Source organism: Pipistrellus kuhlii, unplaced genomic scaffold (assembly GCF_014108245.1).
Source record: "Pipistrellus kuhlii isolate mPipKuh1 unplaced genomic scaffold, mPipKuh1.p scaffold_m20_p_45, whole genome shotgun sequence".
Classification (NCBI taxonomy): domain Eukaryota; kingdom Metazoa; phylum Chordata; class Mammalia; order Chiroptera; family Vespertilionidae; genus Pipistrellus; species Pipistrellus kuhlii.
Window position 1 is genome coordinate 356296 of NW_023425546.1, and position 13334 is coordinate 369629.

General features: G+C 45.2%; 1 protein-coding gene across 14 annotated transcripts in view; it reads right to left on the reverse strand.

Moving 5' to 3' along the window:
- NCOR1 (nuclear receptor corepressor 1) overlaps positions 1–13334 on the reverse strand; it is a 193861-nt gene that overhangs the window by 16707 nt on the left and 163820 nt on the right. For 12 of the 14 annotated variants that reach the window (XM_036412582.2, XM_036412586.2, XM_036412585.2 and 9 more), the window contains 7 exons: positions 13029–13178; positions 12327–12440; positions 10556–10721; positions 9830–10323; positions 7321–7449; positions 5591–5739; positions 5216–5439 (listed from right to left, as the gene is read on the reverse strand). In XM_036412582.2, the coding sequence (XP_036268475.1) occupies positions 5216–5439; positions 5591–5739; positions 7321–7449; positions 9830–10323; positions 10556–10721; positions 12327–12440; positions 13029–13178 (1426 nt within the window). The remainder of the gene's footprint in view (positions 1–5215; positions 5440–5590; positions 5740–7320; positions 7450–9829; positions 10324–10555; positions 10722–12326; positions 12441–13028; positions 13179–13334) is intronic. The other 2 variants (XM_036412594.2, XM_036412593.2) reach the window with 1 other exon arrangement.

Here is a 13334-nt window from a genome sequence, read left to right on the forward strand (position 1 = left end):
GTGGAGAAGCATCTCTGCTACAAGTTGGGGGAAGTCTCAGGACTTGGGCAGAGGGAAAGAAAAGGTGGGAGCAAGGGCAGCAGAGAAGAAATGGCCTGTGAGGAGAACCCAAAAGCAATGTGGCACAATCTGGTTGCCATAAACATTTCGAAAGAAAAGACTGATTGGAGGCCTGATGTACTAGTGGGCTATGGAAAGCTTTAAAACCAGAACAGGTTCCACCTGACACCCTCGGCTCTCCCAGTGGACACGTCAACAGATTCAGGGAGTTCCATCCTGTCCACTGCATGCGGCCCTCCCATCAGATGAAGGCCAAGATCATCCTCAGGTGAGGGCCACAGGGGCAATCAAAGGCCTCATGTGGAACCCACCATCCATTGGTCCTCCAGAAATAGAGGGTAACTGCATCAGTGGGCACACTGAATGTGCCCTAATACAGCGGTCGCCAACCTTTTGGACCTCACGGACCACCGGCTGGCGACTGCTGCCCTAATATATGGTTATCTTCAGAAACTGTCTGGCTCCCCAGTGCTAGAACCAGCTACGGAGGTCAGACCATAATGGTCGGCAAGTCCTCCTTGTTCTGCAAACTGGCCACTCCCACAACCAGGAGTATGAGGTCTTCATCTCCCCAGTCCCAAAGACATACTGGGCATTAACATCTTGCAAAGCCAGACTTTACAAACCTCTGTCAGGGAATTCTCCTTTAAGTAGAAGTAATCAAATCAGTACCAAGAGGGAATGCCAACTGGGAGCCGGTTAGTTTACCGGTCCCTTTATCAGACCAGTGTGGCCAGTAAAAAGCTTGATAGCTCTTAAAGAATGGACAGATTATAGAGAGCTATATATAGTACTATCCCCTATTCATGTGGCTGTGCCTAATCTCGCCACTATATTACATAATTTGGCTATGGTTCTAGAAACATATGCATATGCTATACTGGACCTCGCCAATGTCTTTTTTGTTGTTGTTAATCCTTGCCTGAGGATATTTTTCCATTGATTTCTAGGGATGTGGGAGAGAGAGGGAAGGTCAGAGAGAAATATTGATGTGAGAGAAACATATCAATTGATTGCCAGCTGCACGAGCCAGACCATGCCCCAGGCTGGGAAGGAGCCCGAAAACAAGGTACATGCCCTTGAGCAGAATCGAATCCGGGACCTTATGGTCCACAGGCCAATGAGCCAAACCAGCTAGGGCTGGCCAATGTCTTTTGTAGCATACCCCTGGCTGCTGCGTCCCAAGATCAATTTGCCTTTCCTGGAAGGGTCAACATGGACTGTGCCAGTGCTTCCTCCAGGCTCTCTACATAGTCCACTACATTCAATGGGATGGTGACCATGGTTCGTCACTGCTTTCTTTCCCAACCCCAGTGAAATGGGCCCATGACATTGATGACATAAATGTTAATCTGTTAAGATTTGCTGATTCTGCAGAAAATCCCATGGGCTTTACTGGACCACCTGCAACAGAGGTGATGGGCAGTGAATCCACAGAAAATTCAAGTCCAAGCACTGCTCTAAAGTTCTTGGGGGTTGTATGGTTGCGTGAGATCCACACTGTCCCTGAGGCCATCATAGGTAAAGTACATGCCTACTCCACACCAAATCCGTGAGAGGTACAGGCCTTTGTAGGCATTCTGGTGAACATTCACACCCCATTTAGTGCAATGCCTGTGCCCAGCTCCTGCACTGAGTAAATGACATGATGACCCACAGTAGAGCCCATTGTCCAGTGGCTCCCTGTCTTTAAATGCAACCACTATTAGGCCCACTGAATACACAGACCTGCCAAATGCCCCCGCTCCCATTCCCATGTTGGCCCTGTAGCCTATAACAGGAACAGGGGACACCTCAGCTGGATCCTGGTACACCAATTGCTCGAGCCCGGGTAATCTACCTACTTGGACGGCAGTTGTTAGGCAACCATCCACTGACACTGTCTGGATAGGAACAGGAATGAACCACAGTAGCCAAATGGGCTAAACTAAGAGCTGTCCGGTTAGTAATGACACATGAGCCAAGGCCACTAATCCTATGCACTGACAGTTGAGCTATCTTAAAATGACTGAATTTATGGCTCCAACAATGGGAAAAGGAGGGTGGATGATTATAAATAAACCTTTATGGGGCAAGAGATGTGGAAAAACCTTTATGGGCTCCCCTACAGGAGCCCGAGGCAGACCTCTTTGCATCCTATGCCCCTGCCCGTCTCCACCCCCAGGTAACCAGGAAGCCCGTCTTGGCAAAAATATGCACTTTAGCAACTGGCCTGTCAGTTGACACGGCAGACTGGTTACAGCGGAGAGTGGGCACTATATTGACTCAATAGCGTGGCACATATTTAAGGAGGCAAGGCTGCCTTTAAAATATAGTATCTGGCCCTGACTGGTGTTGCTGTGTTCAGAGCATCAGTCCACATACTGAAGGATCTCAGGTTCAATTTTTGGCCAAGGGCATGTACCTGGCTTGCAGGTTTGCTCCCCACCCCCAATTGGGGTGCATGCAAGAGGCAAATTAATCGATGTGTCAATGTTTCTCCCTCTTTCGTGCTCCTCCTCCCTTTAACCCTCCCCTTCCCTTCTACTCTCTCTGAAAAGCAATGGGAAATATATCCACAGGTGAGGATAAACAACAACAAAATAGAGTGATCTGGTTGATGCAGTTGTGTCCTACCCTGTTTTTTCCAATAACACCCTGGACAGCAACACAAGAATCTGGGGCCATCCACTGAAGCCCCCAATGGATAAGGAACTGGCACACTGATGACACAGGCCGTCTCCCCTGCTCCCAATATGCTCTGGTGTGTCCACATGGACTAAAGTCCGTCCACCTTCCATAAAACCCAGAGGTAGCCAGGCAGGTGGAATGAAACAAATGGTGTCCTTAAACGACAGATGAAGTTAGTGGTTGCAAATTCTGGCTGGGTGAGCAAAGCTAAGAACCTTCCCAGGCGTTAACACATTTAAATGCTAACCCGTGGGGCCTATTGCCCCATGTGTCAGATTAGGAACTCGGGCTGAGACACCGATCACAGTAAAGGCATGAACAACAGGAGGCAGCAATAGTCCAGATGCTTACAATGGATCACCAGCAATGATAGTAAGGACACTGAGCCCTGGGAAGGGGATCCCTTACTGGAATTTGCAACGGGACGTCCCACTCAGAGAGATCAGTTACTTCACACCCACTGGTGGGATCCTGTTATTCTAATGCCATCAGATCCTGTGGCGACACACTAAACATGGACTAACACATGCACCATTAAAGTGGGAGAAAGGAGGTGCCCTGGTCTGGTATATTCCCCTCTATTCACCTCTTTACATCAGAGAGCACCTCCCATGACAGAGAGCACTACCTCCCCTGGCCCACATGTAGAGTTCACACAGCCTGGCCAAGCTCCCAAGATCGGGCTAAAAGTAGAATGCTTATAGAAGACAGCCTCCCAACTCAAGTCTCTACTAAGTATTTGTCTTTCTGACAGTACACTTCTGCTCTTCCTGTGACTCTTGGAGTTACAGCATTTTACACTTCCGCTCTTCCTGTAACTCTTGGAGTTACAGCATTTTAATTCTTTTTTTTTCTTTCTTTTTTTAAAAATATATTTTATTGATTTTGTACAGAGAGGAAGGGAGAGAGATAGAGAGTTAGAAACATCGATGAGAGAGAGTCACCAATCAGCTGCCTCTTGCACACCCCCTACTGGGGATATGCCCGCAACCAAGGTACATGCCCTTGACCGGAATCGAAACCGGGACCCTTCAGTCCCCAAGCCGACGCTCTATCCATTGAGCCAAACCGGTCCCGGCGCATTTTACTTCTAATACCAGATGGATCTGGCAAATTCTCCTCTTTACTAGTATCCACATAAAACACCATGTGAACGCTTTAAGTGACCCACTCACAAGCTAAGGGGAACATTAACACAATGGCTTGGATCTTGGGGGCATGCTGGAAATACTGTTACTAATACTTGGGAGCATTTCTTTAAATTTGCCTTTTTTTCTTGAATGTGGCTATATTGTCACTGTACGCTATGTCCCCAATGCGCCCATATTGGCAACCAAGGAAGCTACCTCCCTGCTAACAAGACCCTTTGTTGGCCTCTTGGCGCACATCATGGAAGAGCGCTGCATGAGATTATAAGAGCCAGCTCTGAGGAGTGGAGTGTGAAGGAGACCTGTGAGCGGGACCCAAAGATGGGGGGAGTTGGCGGGTAGGGAGATTGCTCACTCAGTGTTTGCTCTGATATAGACCAGTACCCCTCCTCGCCTCCTACAACATGCTGGGACTTGGAACCAGCCATTGTCCTGACCTGGTCAAGCATGTACTGTCCCACAGCACTCATGTGACTATACCCCTTTCGCCCTGTGTAATTCTCTGGCACTTGCCAAGCAGAACAAGAATCCATTTCATCCTGCAGACACACAGCACATGCTTCGTTCGTACGTTTCCCTTAATAAACACTACTAATTACCAAACTGGAATGGTCAGCCTCTTTCTTTGGTCTTTTCCTGTCCTCTACTTACAGAGGTAGATTTTCAGTCCCAGGACCTTCATCTGGGTCTGCATGTACTAACAACGTCGGGTAAGAAAATGTGCTCTTTAGGAGATGGCCCTCCATAGCAAAAATGTTAGCTCTCATGGCCTCATTTTCAGTATTTAATGTCAGCTCCCTAAACACCTATTGCTGCCGACTCAACAGAAACCACTGAGAGAGAAAAATGATCCCAAGGGTCCCTACATTACTACCAAACTACACATTCTTCAAAACTACCTTTGCAAACCCACAAACAGAACGTAGCAATCAACCTGGGGAATACACATTAAAAATATACTGTATCAATTGCCTATACAGTGGACAGTCCAAGAGCAAAACCCCCATTTCTAAGAAATGAAGGTAAATAAACTTCAGGTATAAGAAATGAATCCCCTATCTTATAGAATTTAGGGGTGTCGAACTCAATCAGAGAAGGGGCCAAAATCTAAAATCCAGCCTAAATTGCGGGCCGAATGGTTTACTGAACAGTCATAAACTGTCATTGTGATGGAAACGCAGCGGAGTGCAGTGATGACAGCGCGGTGCGGGCCACATTGCAAGGCCTGGTGGGGCGGATTTGGCCCGCGGGCCTTGTGTTTGACACATGTGTTATAGATATATTAAAGTACTTTTACTGTTGGGAAATTTTCATATGTTTTGAAATAAAGACCATACCTTCCCCTGGATTTGTCCACGAGATTTTCTGGAGAGACCCTTGAACCTGGTCTTTGGTGATGGACAGACTGAGACTGGGATTCTGGGCTGTAATGATTTGATGTTTTAGTCCTCACAGGGGTAGACACCAAAGCAGATGGTGAATTTTGGAATGTTGAAGTGGAAGGCTGCTGGGGAGGCTGTGAGGAAACTTGATTTCTAGCAAAATCTTGTGTGATAATTTGCTGCAAATAAGAAAAAAAATAATTAAACTCATTGAGTACTTAGAAAAAAAATGTAGTACTAAGAAACCTAGACATCTTTAGTGTGATTCTATGTGAAATGTGCCTTCTTTATGGTAAAAATAAGGAAAAATAATAATAATAAAAAACTTACACAGATGTGATCAGCAAGTGTGATGAGCCTGTGGGTCCTGGGCACTTGCCCCTCAGCCTGTGAAGTGGGGGGCAGCTGCTGCTGTGGAGACGGTGACTCCTGCTGGGGTCGATAGTGATGCAATGGTCCTTCGTACTGTCTGGCTTCAGCTGATAGAGGAAAGACAGATGTCTTACACTTTATCAAAGATCAAACACAACTCAGGGATGTAGAACATATCTCTAAACAGAATTCGTATCTTAATTTTGAAAAAAAATATTTACTGAATAAAGAGAGGACTAACATAAAAAATTAAAATCATAAGTGAGCAAAAAAAAATTAATACCAACTACTTACTATATCATCTTACCTAATAATAGACAAACATGTAAATTGATCATACCTCTGCTACACCCATAGCCAATCAGAGTGAGTATGCAAATTTAACCCAAGATGGTGGTTAATTTGCATGCACACCTGAGTTCCCAGGAACATCCTCAGCACCTAGGTCACTCCCAGCCAGGGTGGGGGGCTTCCCAAGCCTAAAGCGTAGGGCCGAGCCAACGACTGGAGGGGCAGGGGCTTGGGCAGGGGCTGAGCTGGCAATCAGAGGGGCGGGGGCCCTGCTCAAGCCTAAAGCCTCGGGTCAAACCAGCGATCAGAGGGAAGGCGGGTAAAAAGTCATTGTAAACATATCCTCAGAGGATTAAAAAAAAAAAAAGAAATGTCATATCCTATGAAAAAAACACCTTAAAAAAGCCTACAGAAAGTTGTCATTTTTTCATGGTGAAGGGACTGGAGTCGTGCTGATGAAAACACCTTGGCGGCTGTGGTGACTGGCAGTGGCTGCAGCAGCGGAGTGATGGGGCTGGCTCATTCCCCTGATCAGCCCGGTCGCCTCCAGCAAAGGGAGGCCAGACAGTTGGGAGCAGACTTTGCCCCTCTTCACACGTTGAAGGGCAAGTGCCCAGAACCCACATACAATTTGCCGGGTGATGATCACGTCTATGAAGTTAGCTGCGGTAATGGTAGTCTTCCCTCGGGTCCTTAGCTCTTCCTCATATCTGGATTTTGGAGGAGGCCCTTTATCTTTCCCAGCCTCAGAATAAACTACTGAAGGATGAGGCTGGGGCTTGCCACTTGGAAAGGCTGAAGAAGTGTACAGACACTGAACAGGACTCTTCTCCACCTCCAGGGTTTTCTGCTCTAGCTGCTGCTGCTCACTAACTGCTGCTGACCTGCTCCCCAATGGGGAGCGGGCCTAAGTCGACAGAACATCTCCTGAGGGCTCCCATTATGTGAGAGATGACAGGCTGGGCTGAGGGACCCCTCCCCAGGGCACAAATTTCCTGCACCGGGCCCTAGTTAAAATATAATAAGCAAATGAATTATCAAATAATAGCTTAAAATAGTTTTTCATTAATGTAGATTACTCTAAAACAAAACCAATAAAACAAATTATTTCTTACCATGCTCTAGACAAAGTGTGGTACGCGTGCCCCCAGGGGTACGGGAAGAGTTTGGTGGGGGTACACACTGCACCGGAGTTTGGTGGGGATATGCACTGCACCGTGCTTAGTTGCGCCTAATTCTACGTTCTCATGAGTACGAGGGGTACTCAGCGTTACGAAAATTATAGAAGGGTACACATATGTCAAAAGTTTGGGAAACACTGCTCTAGACAGATAATTAGAAGCAAATGATAAATGCAAACATGAAAACATATAAACTGTTGGCTAAAAAAGACATACTTTCTGCTTGATTTGCCTTCACAGCCTCTGGCGGATAGGCTTGTGGTTTCTCGGGAGGTGGTGCGGGGGAGCTGGCAGGGCTTATCACCTCAATGGCATCGCCAGGTGTTTCATACCGGTGAGAAGACACTTTAGAGGGAAAAAAAGAATCTCATTTTAAAACTAACCCTATGAAAAGTTTCGGAAGTCCAAGTTCTTCAAGTCTATTTGCATATTTTCATTTTTCATTCTCGGAAATGTTCACCCAGATTAATGATAAAAAGTAATGAGCTCAATGGACCACAATAGCTTCCTCGGTGTTCCTAGTCTTGGTAGGGGTTTGGGCTCTAAGACCTTTAGGTGAGGCAGAATAAAGAACAGACTTGTACTTTCTCCTAGGAGCTGAAAAAGAAAATCGCTAGGAAACATTAGAACAAATTTAACAAATGAGAGAGTAGATCTCAACAGTCCACTGTTTCCAATAAATTCGATTCTCTGGGACAGTCAGCTCAGCTCGTCGAAAAACTTAGACGCTACAAAGCTGCTTCATCATCATGATGACTTTAAAGCGACAGATGAAGTAACATGATATACTTAATTTCTCAAATTTCTGTAGTATTGTTGACAAAAATTACTCCAAACAATTTTTCTGCACCACGTCTTGTGAAAATGAACAGAAATGGCAGGGGACATCTAAAGGGAAGCAGATCACTCCCTGGGCAGAGAGGGAGAACGTCTGCACGGGAAAGCTCTGCGCAGCAGCTCCTCATCTCTGCAGTAGGGGTCCAGGCAGCTTGTGAGTCCTGCCATGGCCTCAGAGATGAGAATGGGGGAGGGGCAGATGTGACCTACTCGGGAACCTTCTGACTTCTGAGTGCTCTTTGCATCTGCACACTGTACCAGGAACCTGAGAAAACTGTCAGAGGCCCAAAGGATGTATGACCCTGGAATGATCAGCAAATGTGACCAGTCAATGGGCCCCGTTCACTGTCCACAGATGGGAAGGAACGGTACTACCAGGCACCACCTGCTCCTCCAGTGCTCATCTGCAAGCCTCCTCCCCTTCCCTCCAGGCCATGGCGTCAGTTACCTAAGTGCTGGTAACTGATAATTGGGGTGAAAAGTACCTTTGGGGAACAAAATGAAACCACTATACTCAAAACAAGTTATACTACTTGCGGCTTTTATACACACGGGTACATATCACACAGTTTATGAGCACACATCCTAACTCTGCTTACCACTTCAGCTCCTCAACAGAAATCTAATGCAACTGTGTCCACTGTGCTCTGAAAGCTTGGGGTGGGGTGAAGGCTCTGTGCTTCACCTGAGGAGGGGAGGCCGACAGAAAAACTGAAAGCCATACTGAGTAACAATAGCTAGTGGGCTTCGGGGAAGTAACTTACCTAATTAGAAAAAAAACAAAAACACCACACTCAGAAGCCAACACTCAGAAAAGGCCAGACTTTCTATTTGCAGACCTTTTGAAAGTCAAGTTCCCAGAGGGAGGTTTGGTTTGTGTTGTAAACTAAAAAGAAGTTCCCTGTGATTAGAGAACTGTGGCATTCAAAAAGCTACAGGGTGGTCACCACGTGTGCGGGGACTGCCCTGAGAGGGCCTGCTCCAGAATGGCAGAGCTTCCGCAGCATGTACAACATTGCTGTGTGGACTGCCATAATACCAGGCCAAAGGAAGCCTTTTGTCTGCACCAAACTGTCCCATCTCTCAAAAAACTGCAAGAATGGAGGAGATATTTACCCAAACAAATCAAAATCAGGCACAGAGGTAAAAATAATTGCACATTGCATACTGATGCACCAGAAATCCTATGTTTCCCTTCAAATCTACTTAATTTCATGAATGAAAACAATAGAGAGATATCTGAGTATGGTTTAAATTACTTCAAATATTAGCAGATGTTTGTGTAAATACCTGTTCGTTCCTTCAGGAATTTAATAAAGAATTTAAGCAATAGTTAAAAATAAGTTTAAAGTAACTTTTCAAGCATTTTATTATAGATCTGTGAATTCTTACAGACCTACAAGGTAGACATCAAAGTGACCAGACTTCATCAAAATCCAACTTGCAACCTACCAAAGACCAACAAGAAGGTGGCCTTCCATTTAAGAGGCTTTGGGGTATCAGCCTAAATACTGAGCCATATCCCAGAAAACACTGATTGAGGACTTAGGCCTCGGCAGTACAGAGTTTAATGATACATCTACCATTTTTCAGATGTCTGAAAATGTCAATAAGCTCTGCCCTCGGCCTATCTACTTTCCAACAGTAAGGAAGAGCATAATTTTCTCGTGCAAGATAAATTGAAAAGTATCCGTAAGAAATGCTGACATTTAAGTAACCATAAACACAGCAGAAGAGACATTGTTGCATTACTAACCCACAAAACCTTTCTATTACATTTAGTATCAAGATTAGGATTTTCTTTATGCCACATTGTTCTGCGTTGCCTAAGGAATAAAGTAATCTTTACTGAGATATCACATTGCAAAACTCAGATGGAGATACATACAGCTACTAGAAGAGTCTGAGCTTTGAGAGCCACGTTCCCTCGCATCCTTGTCCGAGGCAATTTGCCGGGTGATGATCACGTCTATGAAGTTAGCTGCGGTAATGGTAGTCTTCCCTCGGGTCCTTAGCTCTTCCTCATATCTGGATTTTGGAGGAGGCCCTTTATCTTTCCCAGCCTCAGAATAAACTACTGAAGGATGAGGCTGGGGCTTGCCACTTGGAAAGGCTGAAGAAGTGTACAGACACTGAACAGGTCTCTTCTCCACCTCCAGGGTTTTCTGCTCTAGCTGCTGCTGCTCACTAACTGCTGCTGACCTGCTTCTCAAATTTTCTTCTAACCTGGCAGCTTCATGCTTACTCTCTTTTGTTTTGGAAACATCCATCTGGGGGGCCGAAGCTGCAGCGTCCACAAGAGCAGCCAGGGCATCTGCAGCAGTGTTGTAGCGGGAGGCGGGCAGGCCTTGGCTTAGCGAAGGGCCCCCCGCAGGCAGTGGCCTGTAAATAAAAGCAACACAGCTGTGAAGGGGAGGCTCTGTTCGGGGGTGCAGTGGGGAGATGGAAGAATAAACTGCAACAACATGGGTAGTAAATCAATACTAAAATTACTGCAACCACAAACTAAAAAGTGTGTATGCAAGAAAGTGGTGTTTTGTGTGTGTGCGGGGTGTGTGTGTGTGTGTGTGTGTGTGTTTGTTTGTTTTGGTCAAAATGTATACAACAGACTTACATGATTCGAAGCTGAGCACTTGGATCCAAAGTTGTGATTACACTGGTTCCACTGGTTCCCTGGAAGACACTGGGTCTCTGCTGCAGCATGGTCTCCTGAGCTCTCACCGAAGGGGATGGGGAGCGAACATACCCGTGACTGCCGGGTCGGCCAGGCTGCTCTGAGCCTTCGGGGGCAGAAAAAAAAGTCAAGTTGTAAGGAAGAAGCTAGAGACAGCAACAATTAGGGATTGTTAATTTCATGATATTCCTAACTAGGTAAAAGGAACATGAGGTAAGAAATTGATGTCCCATCTTCTGGCCTCTGTAGAAATATGTTCTGTAAGAGTTTCTTAATAAAGATTCAAGAAAACCACACTAGCAACAGGAAACAAAAGCACCAGCTATCATTTACTATCATTGCCATTTGTGAAAAGTTTCCATCTTACTCCAGAGAAACAAAAATAACACTGATAATGAATTACTAATACAAATCAGATAATTCGTTTTTCAGCTTCCTCCTCAAATTCTTGTGTGCTTATCATTTCCAAAACCAAATTTGGAGCCACTTTCTAGGGATCCTAATGAAAGTAATATTCTGCTGCCTCGCCCCGGGTTTCACTCCCCCAGTTCTTCTTGCTCCTCTCCTTCCCTGCCCTCCACAAGTACCTGTTTCTCTCAGCAAACCCTCTTTTTCTTTTTAATCCTCACCTGAGGACATGTTTTTACTGCCTTTTTTTTTTTTTTTTTTTTTTGAGAGAAAAAAAAGAGAAAAGGAGAGAGACATCGATGTGAGAAACATTGATCAGTTGCCTTCTCGTACATGCCCCGACTGGGGATTAAACGCACAACCTTTTCAGGTATGGGGCCATGTTCCGACAAAGTGAGCCACTGGACAAAGCAGCAAACCCTCTTCTGACACAAAATCATTTACTCTGGCATTCCCTAAAGCACAGCTCCTCAAACTACTCCTCTTCCGTATTTGAGACTTTTTTTATTCATTTACCTTAGCCCTTGACTGGTCAAAACTATTTTACTCAGAAGCCCTCACATTCCTGCTCTATTCACTTCCTTTGCTTCCACCTCGTGTTCTAAGCCCACACTCTGACTTTCTTTTCTTTGTCTTCGGGAGAGCTAGCAGTCTCAGTATACACCTGTTCTCACAGTAATTTTAGCCCCCTGACCATGTGATTGTTTCTATTGGCTACATTCCCATAGAGGAACTGCTATTTAAATGTTTATATCTCTGAAAAGGCTCTCCCCATCTGCACTGCCTTTGATAACGTAGAAAACCAGTGTTTCTGCAGACACTACAACACCGGACATTCTCAACCTATGAAATATGAAGAACAAAAATAGTATTTTATTGTGTTAAATCTGCATATTATTCATCAGTGGGACCACAGACACTTTTAAAATATAGTTCATGCTGAAGTCATATATCACTTGAACTTGGCTTCCTATACACGTCCTCCTATCTACGAGCCTTTCACTTGGGCTGCTTCCAGCTTCAAGGAGCTCCCCAGCCAGTATCTTCAGGGCCAAGTGTAGCCATCAGGGGCCAAAACAAAACCTCTTCATCATGAAAACTTCATTTTCCCGTTTCAAATTTATCTCGGCACCATTTCCACATTTCTAGCATTTTAACCTGTGCACTTTCCGTAAGCTATGGAATTACGTTCTCTCTTGTAATTCTTGTTTGTCAGAACCTTGCATCCCGCTACAGTGTCAGTCACACTGCCCCGCCGCAGTGATTACAAAGGAGTGCCACACGATGACAGAGCCCCACTCACTGGGCCGAAGGTAGAGGTCCGAGGAGGCCGCAGCAATCCGCTCCCGCTCCTTCTCCCGCTCCCTCTCACGTTCTCTTTCAGCACTTGCAGCGGCTGCCAGATGTGTTGAGTGTCCTGTAAAACACATAAATCTGCAACTTAAAGACTAAAATATTACCCTATCAGGTACAATTCAATTTCAAAATTCTTAAGTAACTGAAATTTTTTCAAAATGTTTCATATTTAAAATGTAGGAAATTCATTTTATTATTCTTTTTTTTAAAAAAATATTTTTATTGATTTTTTGTAGAGAGGGAGGGAGAGAGATAAAGAGTTAGAAACATCAATGAGAGAGATACATCGACCAGCTGCCTCCTGCACTCTCCCCCCACTGGGGATTTGCCCACAACCAAAGTACATGCCCCTGACCGGAATCAAACCCGGGACCCTTCAGTCCACAGGCCGACGCTCTATCCACTGAGCCAAACCGGTTTCAGCTCATTTTATTATTCTTAGATGATAAATGGAGCATAACACAAGTTACTTTAGGATATTTCTAGAGTACCTAGTGGCAGGCACTTGCGACAGCAACTCTTGCTAAATATTAAATGGAAAACACAGACCATTTGGGGGGAGAGTGTCCCAAATACCTCCAAAGGCTATGCTGTCAGTCCTGGAGCGCACGGTCGTATCAGAGAGGTGTGTGAGTGCGTGGACTCTTACCTGGAGACATGGAAGCAGAGTTGTACGGCCTGGGAGGGAACGCAATCTGTGTACCAGGAATATAAGTGATTCTGTCCATGGGAGGAGTGCTTGTTCCTCCTGGGTGAGGCACTAAAATTGCTGGAGGCATATTGGTCAGATCAATGATTCCTGCTCAAAAGACAAATACAATAAAATTATATTAAATTAAGTATTATTTTAGAGATACAGAACTACACATGGCTTTGTTGTTGTTTATCTCTATAACCCAATGGTACATTGTGTTCATTACAAATAAAGATGTTTAAGAACTTCATCACTTTGTAA